This window comes from Propithecus coquereli, unplaced genomic scaffold, assembly GCF_000956105.1.
Source record: "Propithecus coquereli isolate 6110/MARCELLA unplaced genomic scaffold, Pcoq_1.0 Scaffold142, whole genome shotgun sequence".
Taxonomy (NCBI): Eukaryota; Metazoa; Chordata; class Mammalia; order Primates; family Indriidae; genus Propithecus; species Propithecus coquereli.
In genome coordinates, this window is record NW_012138525.1 from 3,307,451 (window position 1) to 3,327,318 (window position 19,868).

General features: G+C 42.1%; 1 protein-coding gene across 1 annotated transcript in view; it reads right to left on the bottom strand.

Annotated features, from left to right (window-relative positions):
* The window catches only part of GPR107 (G protein-coupled receptor 107), a 69,648-nt gene that overhangs the window by 32,738 nt on the left and 17,042 nt on the right, over positions 1-19,868 (bottom strand). Inside the window, exons 5-14 of the mRNA XM_012639788.1 lie at positions 18,618-18,757; positions 16,967-17,004; positions 15,035-15,091; positions 12,247-12,357; positions 11,443-11,576; positions 7,274-7,349; positions 5,517-5,590; positions 4,993-5,110; positions 3,749-3,879; positions 1,015-1,058 (exon numbers count right to left, since the gene is read on the bottom strand). Of these exons, the coding sequence (XP_012495242.1) occupies positions 1,015-1,058; positions 3,749-3,879; positions 4,993-5,110; positions 5,517-5,590; positions 7,274-7,349; positions 11,443-11,576; positions 12,247-12,357; positions 15,035-15,091; positions 16,967-17,004; positions 18,618-18,757 (923 nt within the window). The remainder of the gene's footprint in view (positions 1-1,014; positions 1,059-3,748; positions 3,880-4,992; positions 5,111-5,516; positions 5,591-7,273; positions 7,350-11,442; positions 11,577-12,246; positions 12,358-15,034; positions 15,092-16,966; positions 17,005-18,617; positions 18,758-19,868) is intronic.

The following is a 19,868-nucleotide window of genomic DNA, read 5'->3' on the forward strand; positions in this document are numbered from 1 at the left end:
CCACAGAGCACTGCTCCTCAAACCCCTGCGGTCTGAAAGTCCCGTTTGAGCCATGGCAGCCTGTGGCAGACATTATTCAAATAGGCCCAGAAACATACGAAACGTTTTCTTTGTACCTTTTTTTTTTGAGACAGAGTCTCACTGTGTTGCCCAGGCTAGAGTGCCGTGGCGTCAGCCTAGCTCACAGCAACCTCAAACTCCTGGGCTCAAGCGATCCTTCTGCCTCAGCCTCCCGAGTAGCTGGGACTACAGGCATGCGCCACCATGCCCAGCTAATTTTTTCTATATATTTTTAGTTGTCCTGATTAATTTCTTTCTATTTTTAGTAGAGACGGGGTCTCGCTCTTGCTCAGGCTGGTTTCGAACTCCTGAGCTCAAACAATCCGCCCGCCTCGGCCTCCCAGAGAGCTAGGATTACCGGCGTGAGCCACCGCGCCCGGCCTTTCTTTGTACCTTTTTTTCTGACTTAGGAGAAATGGTTGCAAAATCAAGGAGACGCAAAAGGGTTATAATGGCAGGACTATTTAAATATCAAATAGTTTTAAAGGTTCTTTCTGGCATCAGAGACTCATTTTAAATTAATACCGACACATCTATTTTCAAAGCGTGTTAAGTCAGCAGGAAGGGCTGCTTTACACGTAGCCATCTCCAATGCATTATACCTCCTGTTCTCACAGTAAAGTGTCATCTGGGCCTTCCAAGACAAGATTTTCTTTGTGACTCAGTTATGCGAAGGTGAAAATCACAATCACGGGTGGAAATGAAATGAATCATCTCAACAAGCAGCAGCTACCCCCAAGCCTTACACCCCCAGTCTCTGTAGTGTTCAACACCTGCTTTTCTGCCCAACAGCCCCCGCTGCTCTTACAAAGTGGGCCTCCAGGACTCCCCCAGCCCGTCCCCCAGGAAGACGGCACCTTGAGACTCAACAGGCCTGCCCCCGCCTCTCAGCAGTGCCCCGCATGTGGGCTCAGGGAAAGCTGAGCAGGACAAAAAGAGCACGAGGGAACTTGCCTTTTCCATCTGTTGCTGACGCTTCTTGTAAATGTCTGATTGACCTAAAAATAAACATTTGGAGAACAAAAGGTTAGCTGACAAATTTGCATTCCTCTCTATTTCCAGCACTAGTAACTTGAGGCCTTGAATTCCTCAATTATAAACTGAAAGGTTGGACTAGATAATTTTAGAGCACTGTCCCTAAAAAAGGGATCTGGTATAATCAACACTTGGCCATGTATGGTGCTCAAGGCTGAGAGGTAAAGACGCCTTCTGCTGGCGAACATGTAAGTCTGCAGCTGCCAGAGTGTGAGGAGAAAACACACTTTAACACTCCCACCCTCTACTGAGCTTCTCATCCCCACGACCATGCCCCCACCCAACACTCCTAAGACAATGAAGCATCTCTGAGCTCACCTGCCATGGGAGAGAATCGACCCTAAAGGAAAGTCACAGGATGACTTCTAAAGTCTAGGTCCAGGACCTAGGGACACAAGGCTTCCTGCAAGTTCATTTCATTGAGTGGAGATTTATAACTCCGCTGAAAAATGCCAGCCTACAGGGAGTCTTTTTTTCGGCTATGATGGGCCAGTAATTAACTACCATCATGACAGTTCAGGCAGGGGAACAATAACATTATTAAAGAAGCTGAGATCAGAGTTCTAGGCACAGTCCAAAGCCACAAATGGAGAAACTGCCCTAAATGGTGAGCAGGGTGCAGGCAGACAGGACTGCGACAGGGAAGGGAGCCGGGGTCTGACACTGTCACTCTTGTTGGCAAAGAAATCACTTCTCCTAAAGCCTCAGTTTGCCCACCTGCGAGAGTGGGCTATTTGAGAACTGAATGGAGCAGCATTGGGAAGTTAACCAGCACAAAGCTGGCCCTGAACCAATGCTGGCTGAATAAGAATATTTAAAATATTATTGATGCCAATTCTTAAATCACTTCTCTAGTACTTACTGATCTTTTTTTCATTTTACAGTAATTTTCAGGATATTTACCTTAAGGAATCTTGCCATTTGACATCTACTCATTAGTGCTATAATTAACAAGTGGCAGAAAAGGACCACTCGTACCTCTATAGCTCGTCTGGGTTTCTTCTATTTGACTGTTCTAACAGTGGTGTATGTTAGAGTAGAGTCTCCACCTCTGTTCCCCAATAAGATGCTCTCTTCTATCTGGAGACGATGCTGGCCACCCCATGTTACAGATGCCCGAGCCGAGTTACTTATTCCTGGGCAGGATGGTAGAGGTTGTGGTGATTAAAAAAACACTTCAGTACTTCCTCCTCTATGCTGGTAGCCGTCTGCTGAACTGACACAGACCATGTGTGAAGTACGATGGGATTAGAGTGAAGAGTGAACCTAACTGGCTGGAATGAGGATTATGCCCCACGGGCACCACGTTCTAAATAATCAGAGTAACTGACAAACGCCAGGATCCTAAAACATATTAATTTACCGCATGGGCACTGCAACACGAAGCATCTCACTTCTAACAGAAGGCAGGCAAATCTATTTCTTTCAACTTTATTTCAAAAGAATTAATTACATTCAAATAGCCGTGGAACTACTAGATCATTAAAGGTGAACTGTTTTATTCTTGCTAGCCTTCTTTCCTCTACTAGGTTCTTACTGAACCAAGAAGGTCCATCACTTTGCATGTGATTTAACAAGGATGTTCTTTCTCATCAACCACTGACTGGGCACTAACACTTCTTTCCATGTGATCAAAGCACAATCTATGCATTTAAACTGCCATTTCCAGGAACGGAGCAAACCCTTCTGAAGATACTGAAAATGCTTATGTGCTGAGAACTATCACTAGTTTTGTTAATGTCCCTCCTCATTTTCCATGTAACTTGGCAAGAAATGGCTATTTATGGGATTTCTCCAACTCCTTCCCCCCTGAATTCAGGCTGCCATTTTATGTTGCTACTAAGTTCCCATTTCCCAACTCTTTTCTGCTGTCTTAGAACTGTGCTAAATGGCTCTCTGTCCTTTTTCGGCATTCAAGATGTAAAGTGAGGACATGATGAGTCCTTTGGCGTGAAATTCCAGATTTCCCTGGTTGTTCCGGTAAGAGCCGTGATCGATTGTGCTGACAACACAGGAGCTAAAAATCCGTTACATCATCTCTGTGAAGGGGACCGAGGGACGAGTGAACAGACTTCCTGCTGCTGGTGTGGGTGACATGGTGATGGCCATAGTCAAAACACGCGAACCCCAGCTCAGAAAGAAGGTACATCCAGCAGTGGTAATTCGACAACAAAAGTCATTCCAGGGAAAAAATGGTGTGTTTCTCTATTTTGAAGAGAACACAGGGGTCATAGTAAACAATGAAGGCAAGATGAAAGGTTCTGCCATCACAGGACCAGTTGCAAAGGAGTGTGCAGGCCTCTGGCCTAGGACTGTGTCCCATGCTGGCAGCACTGCATGATTCTCCTCCAGTATATTTATAAAAAACATTAAAAAGTAGTTGCTCCTCCTACCCCTGCCTCAAAAAAAGAACTCTGCTACATGACCAGTCCACGGTGCCAGACTAGCTCTACCAGAATCCCCTGGGTAACTTGATAAAGACACAGGGGCCTGCCCCTGGAGACTGATTAAAGTCAGTCTGGGACCCAGGAAGCTCTATTTTCAAACACATGTCCTGTAAGATTCAGATCAATTTGGGAATGGCCAGTTCAGCTGTCGGGCTTGACAGCCAAGCTGTCCCGTCACACAGACTCCCGCCCCGTGGGTTACTCACCACACCACTGGGAAGAGGATGGCTCCACAGCACAGCAGGTCAACCAGAAACAGAGAGTCCTTCCACAAGCCATACTCGGTGGTGCCCTCCTCAGTGGACTCTATGATGATGTAGGCTACATTTGCCAGGACCTGCGAGACACAAGATGTTCCTGAGGCCCCAAAGCATGGGTGGATTGTCATAGTGACAGCAGCCCGAATGTGGGGTGTACATGGGCCTACAGACCCCCAATCTGTTGTCACAGCATTATTTCCAGTCCTGTGTGCAATTCCAGAACTTTACCACTTTGCTATTAAGAAACAGAGTCTCTGTGCTGTCCCCTTGAACCTGGGCAGGCTTGTGACTGCTCTGACTAATACAGTAAAGCGGAAGTGATGCCATGTGATTTCCAAGGTAGATACAGCTTCTGCCCAGCTCTCTCTCAGGACCTGTGGAGCCCTGGGCTTGTAAGAAGACTAGCTACCTGAAAACGCCATGCTAGAGAGACCATGCAGAGACAGAAAGACACCCCAGGAACCCGAGCTGTTCCCAACCCAGGAGGCAGATGCAAGTGAAGACTTCAAGGTGCTCCCAGCCACTGTCGAACTATACCCACATGAAACCCCAAGCCAGACCTACTCAGTTAAGCCACTCCCAAATTCCTGACCACAGAAACTGAGAGAAAAAATTAATGTAATTGTTGTGCTAAGTCACTAAGTTTTGGGGTGATCTTTTACATAACAATAGATAACCAGGACACCTCGCCTTTTAGGCACCCTGAGCCCCAGCAGTCACTCAGGTGCTGGACAGGTGGCGCTTTACATGTCATTTAGCCATGATGCCCACACTCCTTAGGCCCAAAGGCCCAACTTCTCCAATAACTCTTCTAAGTGCCAAGTAATGGGACTGTGTTATCAGACACTCTGTATCTGAGCTTCCTCACTAAGAGCACTATTTTGTTACAGGACAAATGGATGCAGAAGAGAAAGCAGTATTATATGTCTCCCTAACTTTTCGGCAGCTCTCTAGTCAAAGTTGAGGCATCCACAGGCCAGTTTAAAGATACTAATGGTCAAATGTCTCCCAGTCCAACAACTGGAAGTCTAGGTCTGTCGGAATTCAGAAAGAAAATACCAATCTTCAACCCCCAATGGCAGAAGCTGCGGTTTCTGGGAGAGGTGACTCCCTCTTCCCACAGAGGCATAGAGCTGAGCCCTGCTAAGTGCCTAGGGAGAAAGTGACAAGCAGGATTAGGGTTCCTTTACCTGAAGTGGGATGACAATCATGAAGATCTTCTTGTCTTTATCAGAAAGGATGTGTTTAATGAAAGCCCAGCCAGTGCCGATGAGTGCGATGGTGATGAACAGTAGTGCCCCTTTCAAACTGGAAGAGAACAATGAATACACACCAATGGGTCTTGTTAGACTCTCACTCTGCCAGTTAGACTATACAGCTCATTCTGTGAGTTCACATGCTTCTTGTAAAAGACAGGAAGCCAAATTCAGGAAATGCATCATATGTGAGCAAAACTTCTTTCAGGGCACACAGTTAGCTCTGCACCTGCTACCTGAACAGCTAATGGCCTCAGGGAGGCAGAAGCAAGCCAATAAGCCCAAATTCTCAAGTCTGGACAGCCACCTGTGCACCACACACCTTTAGTATGGAAAGGGCCCAAACAGCCTGCCACAGGAGGGCAGGGCCAGTCAATTTGGGGCAGGATGCTGCCTAGCCCCATTTCTCTTGTATGTCATTCATGGTATGAGTATTTCACATGTACCTGCATACTTACAGGTGAGTTATGTAGTACACAACAGCCCAACCTTCGATAGGAAAGCCCTGGGAGGAGATGTAGTGGTAGTCGATCTGAAATCAAACAACTGCATTTCAGAAAGGTTGATCTACCACGTCTTAGAGCACAGTGAACATGAAATGACCTTGGAGGACCTCAGGAGAGGGGATGTCCTCCCCCCCGCACTGCCTAATGCCTCATTTCTCAATTCACAATTAAGCATGTGAGTGCACTAACAAGTATCAGGTAGCTTAAGAAACTCGACACAAAATTTTAATGTCACTAACACCCAGCCCAGGTCTCTCTCTTAAAGGAAGTGATTCATTTTGGCAATGGCTGTCTATTCTTTTCTTAAAAACGTCGAAGGTCCAAATGCCACAAGTCTTTTCAGTATCCTGGCCAAGAACTTTATCTTCCATACTCCTGCTGTGCACATAAATAAATAAATCAATCAGTCAGTTAAAAAAAATCTATGTGGAATCACCCAGCTTCAACTATTTTTTCTTTAAAAAAATATGTAAACTTAGAGCTATGTAAAGCCACCAATAATGCATTTTAACAAGTGGCAAGTTTCAGTAGAGCATACAAAATGCCTCCTGGCAGAACTCACAAAGCTGACATCAATACACATCTTTCATTCTATCCAAATGGCTATCTAGACATTAAAGTGACTCAAGGACCCTATCATTCATTATCTACATGGCTGCAGAAAGCATCTTTTAACTTAGACCCAAATGGGAAATTATCCAAATAACTGTCAGTTCTTGACATTGTTACTGGATACATTATTGCTTTTTCCCAGGAGGACACTTTCCAGTGGAGCGGGAGAGTGCACGCTTCGAGACTGTCACCCTCACTGGTGTGCTTGGTGGGTACCGCGTAGGCACAGACTGGGGAAGTTGTGATCTTACCCCCATTGGCAAGTTCGTTTCAATTCACATCAGTCCTAAATATTCGAGCTGAAGCTTAATTCTTATGCCTCAATCTTTATATAATAGAATCAATTTTCTCTCAAATTAAGTATGCTAATGCTGAACTTCAAATCAAGTAGGAACTTGAGGGAATATTTGGAAACATGGAAGTCATGGAAACAACTTGGCAGGTGGCACTCTCATCTCAAGAAGTGACAGGAGGATGTTGGTATTGTGAGACAGGAGTCTGCCAACCTCCTCTTTGCTGGCAAATTAACAAACTTCTCTTTCCTTCTCCTCAAACCACTTGTCCTCATTCTTCTGATTTGGCCTCGGGGACAAGCGCCAAACTTTCAGTAACAATACTGAGGAGTGATCTAGCCCTTTGAGGGGACCTAAGGTCTAAGGTCACCTTTTCTGGAAAAGGTAACTCATCTCCAGGTCTGTCTTCTATATGCAGCTATCTCATAATAACCCATACTGAAATGTTTGTTTAGCTGATTATTTAATACACCTCACTCATGGAAATGGAGGGTAAAAACGACAACAAAAAAGAAATGACAAAAAAAAAAAGAAATGACAAAAACAAAAAAATGAAAACAAGTGTCCTAGAAAAACTGTGGGTCTGTAAGTAGTATCAGAAGATGTCTTAAGTCTCGTATTAGGGGGGGTGGTGAACATTTACCGCCATGGCCAGTCCCTCCTCGACAAAAGGGGGCTTCATGAGAAATCTATTCTTCCACCTTGTTTCCCACCAATCTATCCCTTTTCTTCTAATTTAGTTTACTTGCTCATATAGACATTGTACCTCATGTCATGAATGACCCCTAAAATGCTAATACATACTGCATGGAACACCAAGGAAAGAGACTTGGTGAAAGGAAGAGCCGCCATCAACCAGTGAATTTTAAATACATCATTCCTATAAAAAAAGAGAGAAAAGAATTAAAAGAAGATTCCATCCACCCAAGGGACAGCCAAAGCTCTAGGCATCAGCTATGTTTATAAGGAGATGCAATAAATATAATCTGACCAAACCACAAACACGAAACCTTTTTTTTAAAAAGTAGTTTTTGCTGGTAGAAAAGGCCTCGAATGGAGTCGTACAATCATCTCTAACATGCAACCGAATGTGTGAATGGAACTGAGAGTTATGCTCTGAAGCCAGACAGGATGGTTCCGAGTTCCGACAGGATGGAAATCTGACACAGGCTGCCTGCCGGCTTCCTCCCCAGAAACTACCCTGGGAAAGCCAAGAATGAGGCAGATGAATCTGAGAAACAGTATGGAATCCCTAGGAAAGCAGAAAGCATTCGGTGCAGCTATGGGGGAAGCCTGCAGCCCAGAGCAGAGGAGGGATGGGAGTCAGCAGCAGGATGGCAAGGGGAGGCACAAGGGTCATGCCCCTCTCCCCTCAAATGGCTGGTGCCTGACAAACACCCCAGGCCAGGGGGATAAAGCACCCACTCACACTCCAATGCCTCCATAGGGACTAGTCTACTTTTGGGCTGCCAGGCACTAAATTCCCCTATTCCTTCCCACTTGCCCCTAAGATTTAACTTAATAGGACAGATAAGACCATTATGCAGGAAAAATGGAAAACTCTATTAATAAAGTATTAACATACAAAGACTTGAGTAAGAGCCACAGGGAGAGAACTCACTCTCCCAGATATCAAGACGTTCTGCAAAGCCAGAGGTAGTGTTTATTCGTTATTCAGACAAATAAACCAATGGAATAGAATAGAGAACTCAGAAATAGATTCATGCATGTATGGAAGCTTGTTATATGATAAGGTGACAACAAATTGGTGGGAAAAGGATAGATTGTATAATAATTGACATGGGAAAAAATCAGCTAGAACTTATACAAAAGAACAAAGCTGGATGTCTACTCCACACTTATGTAGAAGGGGATTCCAGATGGATTTCAGCTCTAAATTTAAAATATACATTTTGTGAACTTAGAGTAGAAAAGGGTTTCTTAAGATCCAACAGGCACTGTCCAAGCCCAAAAGACTAAAATTACACAGCTTTGACTCTATTAAAATGAAAGATTTTTATTCAACGATGAATATACAGACAAGTTTAACAGACTGGAAGAAGAAATTTGCAATGTCTAAGACAGACAAAAGATTGATATCCAGAATATGCAAGAAACTCAAACAAAGCAACAAGAAAAAGAAAACCCAATAGAAAAATATACAAAGAATACAGGTGGTCACAAGAGGGAAAACTCAAATGTTTAACAAGTCCCTGAAATGATAATCCACATCACTAATATTCAGAAAAATGCAAAATAAAACAAGGTACCAGTTATACCCATTAGACTGGCAAAAATTAAGATATCAGTACTAGGGAGTATGTGGGGAAAAAGGAACCCTCATGCACCACTGGCAGAAATATAAACTGGCACGGCCATACTGGTGAGCAACCGGGCAGCACTTAGCGAAATTAAACGACAGTCTACAGACCACCCAGCGTGCCTCCTTCTGGGACTGTAGCTCCTGGGCTGCACAGACCCACAGGGGATCTCAGGAACAGAAGGGAGGTTCATGACAGCACTGCTGGGGTAGCAGGGAGATGGAGGCAACCTGGGCATGCGTCCATCACTAAAGGGACAGAGCAGTAAAATGTGGGGATGCAGGGTATGGAATGCTCTCGAGTAGGTAAAAATCAATGAACTGGATGCACATGTAGCCAGGGGGCCAGATCTTAAAAAAGGTATTACTGAGTGAAAAATGTACAAGACTAGTACAGTTTATATGTATTTAAAATATACACAACACCAATAAACATTTTCATTTATAAAAAAACACACATATCCAAAAACGCATGTTAAACATATCTGAGTGGCTATCCACGCTGGGAAGGAATGGGAGAGGGGACAGGAAGTGAAGGGGAATAATAATAGGAAAGGGAGCTTGCACAGAGTGACAATGAGAGCATGCCATGAACTGACGCACATTCAGTTTCCGGGCTCATTTCCTCCTCAGTACTTTCCTGTCCCAGTACCCACCTACTTGAAGGTCAAAAAGGAAGTGAAGGCCAGAGTAGTCTGTCACTACCGAATGGCAATGAGACTTACCCAGGGGCAAAACCAGTGCTCACTCACACACCCTGGCAACCTTGACTTGCAGTCCACAGTTAAAACTTCGAGCTGAGGCAGTACCGTGATAGAAAGAACAAAGCTCTGAAGCCACACTGACCTGGGCTCAAATACTAACTCTCCTACACTCAGAGTTGAGACCTGGGTTCCAATTCCAGCTCTGTCAGGCGACGCTGGCCATGTCTCTCACTTCCTCTCTCTAGGCCTCACTAAATGAAGCAAAGATCTCTCAGTTCCTTCCAGCTTAAGGGGATAGAGCCTGTGAAATGTACCTGACATCCGTGAAGCCACAAGCCTTTATATCACCTGGATTTCCAACCTGCCAGAACTGGCTGTAAGACTCCTGGGAAAATGGGAGTGGGGATGCAGGGGGAGGTCGGGTCTTAAATGAGATGTCCCTGTATGTACTCTATACTCCAACAAAAGTTAGAGATGAGACCTGTACAAAGTAGGTCAGCCTCATTTAACGACAGATTTAAAACTCTTACCATAATTTTATATAAGGGAACGAATGACTATTGCCATCACTAACTAAAGGAAAATTAAAATACCACTGAACACCTGGCAACTGAACTATTTTATAAGCACCTCATATTTGCATAGCACCCTGACTTGCAAAGCCCTCTCATACACATTATTCTGGGGGGAATCACGTAACCAATCTACGAATCTAAGACTCCTAGAGGAAGGCAGAGCAATTATTACTGTCCCAGTTTCGTAGCTGGGGAAAAAAGAGACTTAGAGTGAAGCAAGGCACACAGGCAGTCACAGTCAAAGTTGACACTTGAAATCAGGTCTCTGACTCCTCGTTCTTAATTTTCCAATAAAGGCAGAAGTAAAACTTTTTTTTTTTTTTTTTAAAAAAGAATCTTCTATGGCCTAAATTTGTAGGATATTTTCTTTCTTAGTAACGGCTGCCTGATAACCTAGTCTAAATATGATTACGGAAGTCCTTCACAAGTAAACAAGAAACTCTTTCCATGTGGTGGGGATACAGGATAGTAAGACAAATAGGTGCCAGCAACTGTACTCAGCCAGAGCCCACACACTAGATTCTGAGCATGTCCCTTAGAATGAGGCCACTAGGGATTAAAGAGGTTTCAATTTCTGCCCAATGCTTCAGAGAAAGAGGTATTTGGGGGTGATTATCTTATGAATTTAAATCAATCCATATTGTAATATTACACCATATTCACATACCATCATGTACTCAGTTTATAGGACTTATAACAAACATTTTACACTATTCTCTAACTGAATATTAATATTTCATTTTCAATTTTCTCAGTGAGAGATAGAGAATTCAGGCATATGCAGCTGCTCCCTGAAGAACCAAGAACAGGAAGTTAAAGCCTCAAGGGTTTCAGAAAAAAGGCCAAAAGCCAGGCAGATGCTTTGAAGATGTTTTCTCCAGCGGCAAGCATCTGGAAGTCAATACAGAGACTTTATCTATCCCCACCAGGCCTTGAGCCAATGCTTCAGGACTAAGCAGTGACCCGATGCTCTCGCCAAGCAGTGGGTCACAGTAACTAACTTCCTCTCAAGAATAAACAGCCCTTGAATGGGACCAATGTGCTCGCTCTGAGTCCTGGACTGTGGGGTTTCTGCTATGGAAACACTTTGCTTATACATCTTATTTGCTTGTATATTACTGAAATATTCAGATTTGCTTTTTAAACAGAACAATGGGACATGAATAGACACCAAGGCTTGCAAAGGCCTCCCCAAAAGTAAGGCTCCTGCACACTCTCCCTGGTGTTCCAGGGAAGATGCCCTTGGAAGAGAAGAGGAAGAAAACAAGATTGCTTAGTGCCAACTCCGCCCAGGTTCGGAAGCCAGTAAAAGGTGAAATTATACAAATCTGAACACACTCTTAAGTTGAAGGACTCGAGGAAGTAATAGTTTACCGTCGTTTTCGAAGGATGTGAATCCAGATGGTCCCAGAAAGGAAGAAGAAAAATGCCATAGAAATGTACAATTTGGGGAGAGGAATTTCTCCCGCTGAGAGGTAGCTGTCAGGATTCTTCTCTGTGATATCAATCTGAAACCAATATGCAATTAATTTTTACTTTTGAGGAATAGACTGTCCCTTATTCAGCAATTTGGAATCTCATCTATTTCACTCAAGCTTAAGAAAGTGAGGCCAGGAATGGTGGGTCATGCCTATAATCCCAGTATCTCGGGAGGCTGAGGAGGGATGATCTCTTGAGGCCAGGAGTTTAAGACCATCCTTGGCAACACAGCAAGACCCCATCTTTACATAAAATTTAGAAAAATTAGCCAGGCCTGGTGGTGCACACCTGTAGTCCCAGCTACTCCAGAGGCAGAGGCAGGATTGCTTGAACCCAGGAGTTCAAGGCCCAGTGAGCTACAATCATGCCACTGCACTCCAGCCTGGGGGACAGAGCGAGACATTGCCTCAAAAAAACAAAAAACAAAAAACAAAAAAAAACAAAACTGAGTACCAGCAGATAACAAGCACACTACATTCTTAATGCATAGGTTGAAGTGTGTAAACTCATCCTAAATTGCTTTACATTTTCTTATTTATGAATCCTCTGCTGAAGCATCCTGCCCGCTGGCAGGGATGTGTGACTGGCCACATTTTTCTCTTATGTACGTGCTCATAAAACCAATTCTTATAGAAATATAAACGCCTCACATTTTACACTGACAAAATCCACGTGGAATAGTATCCATATGGTACTCACATCAAGGCTGAATGAAAACTTGTCACCAGGCCGCAAGTCCTTTCCACGGCATTTATGAAAATAAAGACTGTACAGGCCTTCTTGGTCATCAGTGCTGATGTTAAAGAAAAACTGAAAGTAAAGGCAAAAAACATTTAAGAGTACCCAAATCCTTAGCTATATTTTTAAATTTTAGAAATAAATTGTGGTCTACGGCCATACCACCCTGAATGCGCCTGATCTTGTCTGATCTCGGAAGCTAAGCAGGATCGGATCTGGTTAGTACTTGGATGGGAGAAATAAATTGTGAATTTTATTGGACAGAAAAAAAAAAATAGACCACTTAAATTAATTAAATTCTCCCAGAGCAGAGTTTGAACATGTTTTCTTATTCTATGATCTCCCTGATATTTTGTTAAAACAATTTTCAAGCATACAGAACAGCTGACAGAATTGTACAGTGAACAGCTATACAGTCACTATCTAGTTTCTACAATTAACATTTTACTATACTTGCTTAAACACAAATCTATCCATCTGTGATGTTTTTTTGCAAAAGTCTGCAAAGATAACCTAAGATGCAGTTATCTAGTTTTCAAGCCAACATCTTATTTTGCTCTTTGGGTATAAAACATTTTTAGCTGGCAGGGTGGTTCACGCCTACAATCCCAGCACTTTGGGAGGCCAAGGCGGGAGGATCCCTTGAGCCCAGGAGTTCAAGATGAGCTTGGACAACATAGTGAGACCCCATCTCTCCAAATTTTTTTTTTTTAATTAGCTAGGCAAGGTGGCGTGTGCCTGTAGTTCCACCTATTTGGGAGGCTAAGGCAGGAGGATCGCTTGAGCCCAGGAGATTGAGGCTACAGTGAGCTATGATCATGCCACTGTACTCCAACCTGGGCAACACACCAAGGCCCTGTCTCAGAATGAATGAATGAATGAATGAATGAAGTGACGGAAGGAAGACAGGAAAGCACATTTTATATTTTCTCAAGTAGGCAGTAAAGCCTTAGAGTCAAACAAATCTGGATCCGAATCCCCCCCTTAGGCAAGTTACTTCACCTCTATAAGCCTCAGTTTCCTCATCTGTAAAAGGGGAATAATATCAGTACCTACTTCACAGAGTTGCTGGGAGGATGAACTGAGATAATGACGGATAAGCACTTAGCATGGGGGCGGGGCAAGAACAACATACATAACCTAAACATCTGTACCCCCATAATATGTTGAAATAAAAAAAGAAAAAAAAAAAAAAAAGCACTTAGCACAATGGCTGGCTATGGAGTCCAGTCATCTCCATAATAATTATTGGGGAGCCTACTATAGGCCAGGCCCAAGATTAGTAGCTTCATACACATCAGTAATAAAAGACACAAAACCCATGCCTTTAAGGCTACCTGCTACAGAGGGGGAGACAGACGATAAATATAATAAATGAGTACAGCATACAGCACGTTAGAAGGGATAAGGGTTCAGGAAAAACAGCAAGACGAGGGGGAACGAGAGTGGGCTACACCAAAAACAGGGTGATCAGGGGAAGCTGTATTGAGAAGGTAACATTTGAGCAAAGATGAAGGATTCTTAGAGATGAGCATTCCTGCCTGTGGGAACAGCCAGAGCAGAGCCTAAAGCCTGATCTTTTCAAGGAAGAGCAAGGTAGCCTGTGTGGGGGGCAGAGTGAGCAAGGGGAAAAACAGCAGGAGCTGAGGTCACAGAGACAACGGGGGCCAGAGCACGTGGTCCTTGCAGGCCAGTGGGAGGACTTGAGCTTTTACTCTGAGACAGATGGAAAGCCGGTGGAGGATTCTGAGCAAATGAGCACCCTGCAAGCTCTCAATAACTGTTAGCTATTAATATCAACGGTGATGAGAATGAGGGTTACTAAACTTAAAGAACATACAAAAATTGTTGGACAGGCAAAATGATCTATGGTGAAAGAAATCGGAACAGTAGTTGCAGGGGTGGAGTGACTTTCTGAGAAGATAAAAACATAGAGAATCTTAATGGAGAGTGGATTACATGGGTACATGCATTTGTCAAAACTGATCAAACTGTACACTTCAGACCTGTACATTTCACTGTAAGCAAATTATACCTCAATTAGTATAATAAAAACTGGTTAGAAAAGAGGCAGTGATTCTTACAAGTTAATACTAAAACATTATGTGTACAATAAAAAGCACTTTTACTAAAAAAAAAAGAAGTTCATAAGAATCCTATGAGATGGGTCTCATTTTTTATTTTTGGATCATTACACAGTGAGATTCGGAAATTAAGGGAATTGTCCAAAGTCACCCAGCTAATAAGTGGGTTCTGAGACCTAGTCTAACATCTTTTCCCCATATATATGCAGTGATGCTGCCCAAAAACATTCATGTGCAATTAATAACTGTGACAGTTGAGCAGGTCACTCAAGGCCTGAGTCTCAGTGAACTCACCTTTAAAATTCATCACCCTAAACCATCACCAATGGTCCTTTCTGGTATAGGATGCTATGCTTCTGGCACACTCTAAATGGGAGACAGCATGGGCTCAAAGAGGCAGAGGGGTCATAGGAACAGCCTGGCAGAACTGGACTGGGACCCGGGCCTTGTCATTTACACTGGACATTCACAAAGTTATTCATTCTCAGAGACTTATGATTTGATACGTGGTAATAATATCCACCTTATAGGTTTGTACAGAGAAAGCTACTCCATTCAAGTAACTAATACATGGTATGCCTAAGTTCTTACACCTAAATTCAAAATTCCTTTTAAAAATTACCCTTTTACATGATAGAGATAAATGCTATGAAGAGAATACATACCTGAAATGAAACTGCCCCATCATTATTATGAATAGAAAAGGATTTCTCTCCCATTGCCTAAAATGACATAACAATCTGTTTAAGGATGGTACTGGCAAAAAAAAAAAGTACATTAATTAAAATTAAACTAATTTAAAAGCCAAAACCATCCTTGTTCTTTCTTAAACCCTGAATTTGCTGAGCTTCAAAAGTTCTCTGAAAATAAAATTCACTATCCTTTCAAGATACCTGAAATCCCCTTTCACAGAGAATGGCAGTTCTTCAACTATTTCCTTTCTTCGGCTGTCTCTTCAGCCTCTCCGGTAACATTCTTCCTCCAATCCCCTGTCCCCAAATCTTCCTGCGGGAGTGCTTCTCTGCTCTTGAAGCTTCAGCAAGACTAAGGATGCTGAGCCAGGCCACACTCTGACACCACCTAAACTCTATTCCTGACTTCAAATGATCAAAATATTGCCCTTTGTACAATGGACTAATATTAAGAAATGAAAAGAAACAAACTCTTAATACATGCAACACCGTGGATGAGCTCAAAGTAATTACGCTGACTAAAAGAAGAATAAAGAGCACCACATAAATCATTTATACAAAGTTCTGTAAAACTACTGTAGTGACAGATCAGTGGTTACTTGGGGATGAGAGGATTACAAAGAGGCAGGAGAAACTTGTAGGGTGATAGGATACATTCACCATCGTGACTGATAAATCAAACATCAAATTGTCACTTTAAGCATATGCAGTTCATTGTATGTCAACTGTATCTCAACAAAGCTATTAAAATTAAACATTGCCATTTAGATACCCCTTCACTGAAAAATCAAGATATTTCAAAACAAAACTTTCCCAGTTTTCCCACTTCTGCATTTCTACCACCCTCTCCACTGCTCTTCTCTTCCCCTCCCACCAGCCTAACTGGCCTCCCAGAGGATCCCAAGGCCTGGCGCTAGGGCAAATCGTCATCGCCTAAATCTGTATTATCACAACAGTATCCTGGTCCCTCTCATGTTATTCTCTGCCTCTTCAAGGATACCCCACACATTACTTTCAGAATGATGATCTTCAATAAACACTACTTGTATCACATTCTTTCCTGATCAAGAACTCATGACGACTTCCTATTGCCTGTGCATCAGTTTCTTCTATCATCTGGCTCTATGTTGTCTAAGATGTCTCTCTCTCTGCTCCCAAATATGTACCTTTTACTTCAAACAGGCCAGTGCCCAGCATTTGTCATGCACATTCCCACTGTCTAGCCTTTGCTTATGATATTCTTCGTCCACTTCCTTCTCTTCCCTGAACGAACTCCAAGCCCAGCCCTGGTGACACCTTCCTCCAGAGGGCTCTCCACTCTCCAGATGGCCTGGCTTCCCCCTCCCCAACCACCTGACTCTATAGCACATAAGTGCTGTGCAACTTAGGACTCAATTTTCCTCTGAGATTGTTTCAGTATGTTAACACCATCTTCCTAAACAGAAGACAACTCCCTGTAGATTAGGCATGCACATATATACAGTTGGCCTTCTATAACGAGGGCTCTGTATCTATTGATTGAATCAACTGTGGATTAAAAAATATTTTTAAATAAATAATAATACAAATAAAAAGCAATAGAATCTAACAACTATATAGCATTTATATTGTATTAGGTATTATAAATAATCTAGAGATGATTTAAAGTAAACAGGAGAACGGGAGTAGATTATATACAAATACTATACCACTTTATATAAGGGACTTGAGCACTTGATTTCAGTATCCAGGAGAGTGGGAGTGGGTCCTAGAACCAAACCCCCATGAACACCAACGGATGACTGTATATGTATGTGTGTGAGCATGCACATATGTATATATATAAATACACACAACACACACACACACACACACATATATATGCATATCCAAGAACACTGAGCACAGTGGGTGGTTAGTTCTTACCTTTGGATCCACCGTACTTCTTTTAGACTTTCCACTATCTAGGAGCAGACACATTTAAAAGATATTACTGCATAATTCAACGGTATATACACACACACACACACACACATATATATATACACATACACACACACACACACACACACACACTGTTTTATATATAAATAGTATCATTTTATGAGGCTCCAGATTGTCTAATATCAAATAATTAAAACAAACAAAAAAATCTTATGGACTACTATATCCTCAGGTCCCAAAACATAATTCTTGAGCTATAGAAGCAGTAAATCAGAAATTATTAATATATTTTAAATGGCATCTAGTAAATGATACTAGTACCAGCAGGGAAACTCATCTCTAAATAATCTCGTGTATGGCATTGCCAGAGATGCCACATGGAATGGCTTTCCTTCCTAAGTCATCACATTTGAAAACAGGTAACTTTTTAAAAACATATAATGTGTGAGATTTATTTACACACATGGAAAAATTAATAGCAAATAATATTAGCATAATGCATTTTTTACCCACAGCAAAGAGTGTTAAGATCGCTAATGGCTTCTTTCATGGAACAGAGTGGGTATCTATGCCTTATTTTTACATAAGATACTCTTCACAGAGAACACAGGATTTCAAGCTCCCTGCAGGAAAGCAGAGTTTCAGAATAAAAAGAAAGAAACGACTATTTTCTGTCCAGGAAATGGTTATGAGAGCACAAGAAACCTGGACAAGAAAGAGATGGTGCACAGACATTAAAATCCACACCATCACACAAATGTAATATTTCTGTATGACATTTGAGGTCAGGTTTTGACAAACTGAGAAGAAATTGTATAAATAATACAGTAAGTCCAGTAAGTCATAAATTATCTTTAAAGAACTCATATAAATCATTAGATGAACCTGACAGTTAATAAAAGAGGTGATAAATGTAAATTGATTAAGTAACATACAACAAAAAAATGCAGCCTCAGTAATAAGAGTAAATATAAGAACAGGAATACCTTTTTTGTCTTTCATTTTAGAATTTTTAGAAAAGAAAATACCCACTATTGGCTAGGACATGGTGATGTGCACACTATTCCTATATATTTCTGATAGGAGAATAAATTCACACAACTCATTTGGAAAGAAATTGGAAAATATGTATCAATATTCTCAAAAGCATTCATATCCTTTGAACCAGAAATTCTAATTCTGGGAGCCCATGCTAAAATAAGTTCTCTATACGAAAAAGTTCTATGCACAAAGAGTCCAATACAGCAATATTCACAACGGCATAAGAATGGAAATGTGTCTCCTTAAGCAAATTACAGTAGACACTTAACTACAGTAAACAGACATGCATACAAAATTATAAACATGACTATGAATTTTAAAAATCAAATATTCTAGACTTATGAAATAAGCCTGTAAGAAAACATAAATTACCAAACTTCTAACACTGGGAATAAAGAGAAATGACTGTTATTTTCCCATCTTCTTCACATTTTCCACATTTTTCTTTAATGTTTACATGTTTTTGTATAGCCTCGAAAATAAAATAATGCTAAGACACAGAACATGTCTGTTTTTACTTAAGAACAAAAAACGATCTACAAATCAGGGTATGAAAATTAAATGCTAGTTTCCACCTTATCTAATAGTTTACCTTGTTTTTTCTGAGTCTGGTTGCCTGCTGCAACAGGAATAACATCGGGCTGCTGGCTCTGACCAAGGACTTTCTCATCCTTGCTGAAGATGATCTTTGGTAACTGGGTACCAGCTTCTGGTGGAGACTTTATTCTTACTCTGCATTCAAATAACACAGAAGGAAAAAAATTCAAAGCAGTGCTCCTGGGCATTTATTAAGTGCTGCATGCTAGGCACTGTGTTAAACTCATTAGTCCTTACGATGTTCTATAGTGTAGATTCTGTTATCCACATTTTACAGATGCTGAAACTGAGGCTCAGAAAAGATAAAAACTTGCCCAGGGGCACCAAGCTAGGAAGTAGCTGGTAGAAGATCCAGGCAGCCTCACTCTAAAGCCTAAGTTCTCAGCAACCACACAATTCTGCTGTACACATTTTGCCGTAAGTATCTTAAAATACTCAGCAAACTGATGCACAAGGGAAATGGAACAAGAGGCAAGAAACCAGTGAGATGCGAAAGTAAAGTCTCAGGGGCATGAGGAGGGCAGTGGGCCCTATCAGTTGCCGCCTAACATCCATGTCTGCCTTTCCCCTTCTTAACAGACCGAACTCTGTTTACCCTGTCTCACCCCAGGAGGGGCCAGTGACAGCTTCCACGCGTGAGTGAACATGCGACCTAAACTGGCACATTCAGGCACACCTCATCCTGACTGGGGGAGGAGCCCTCTCCCTCTCCCTCTGCTGGATACGAACGACAAGCAGAGCCATCTGGTGATGGCTGGTGAAACCTGCCTGAGGAAGAGGCTAACACGGAGGGTGGCAGAGCAGAGATGAAAGGCACTTGAGTCCCTCATAGCAGTAAGCCACTGCTGAGCTGCCTCTCACCTGGAACCCTTCTGTGCCATCTCAGCTAGGTGAGGTGATCAATGTCTTTACTGTTTAAGCCAGTCTAAGTCAAGTCTTTTGTTGCTACCAAAAAAAGCATCTTAACTAATATAAGACATTGTCAGATTAATTTTCCTAAATAAAAAAAGATGTTATCGTGAAGAATATAAAGTTAGAGTCTGCAACGGTTTTATAGCAAAACACTTTTTTTTTTTAGATGCTTCTTCATTAGTCTTCCTGCCTCTAATCTTGTTCATCTCAAATCCATGCTCTTCTGGGCTGCTAGTGGTCTATCCCAAAAGCAAGTCAGAGCACACTATTCCTAGTTTAAAACCTGTCAGGCTCTCTTAGAAATTACACATCAGGGACCTATCAAGTGGCCAGG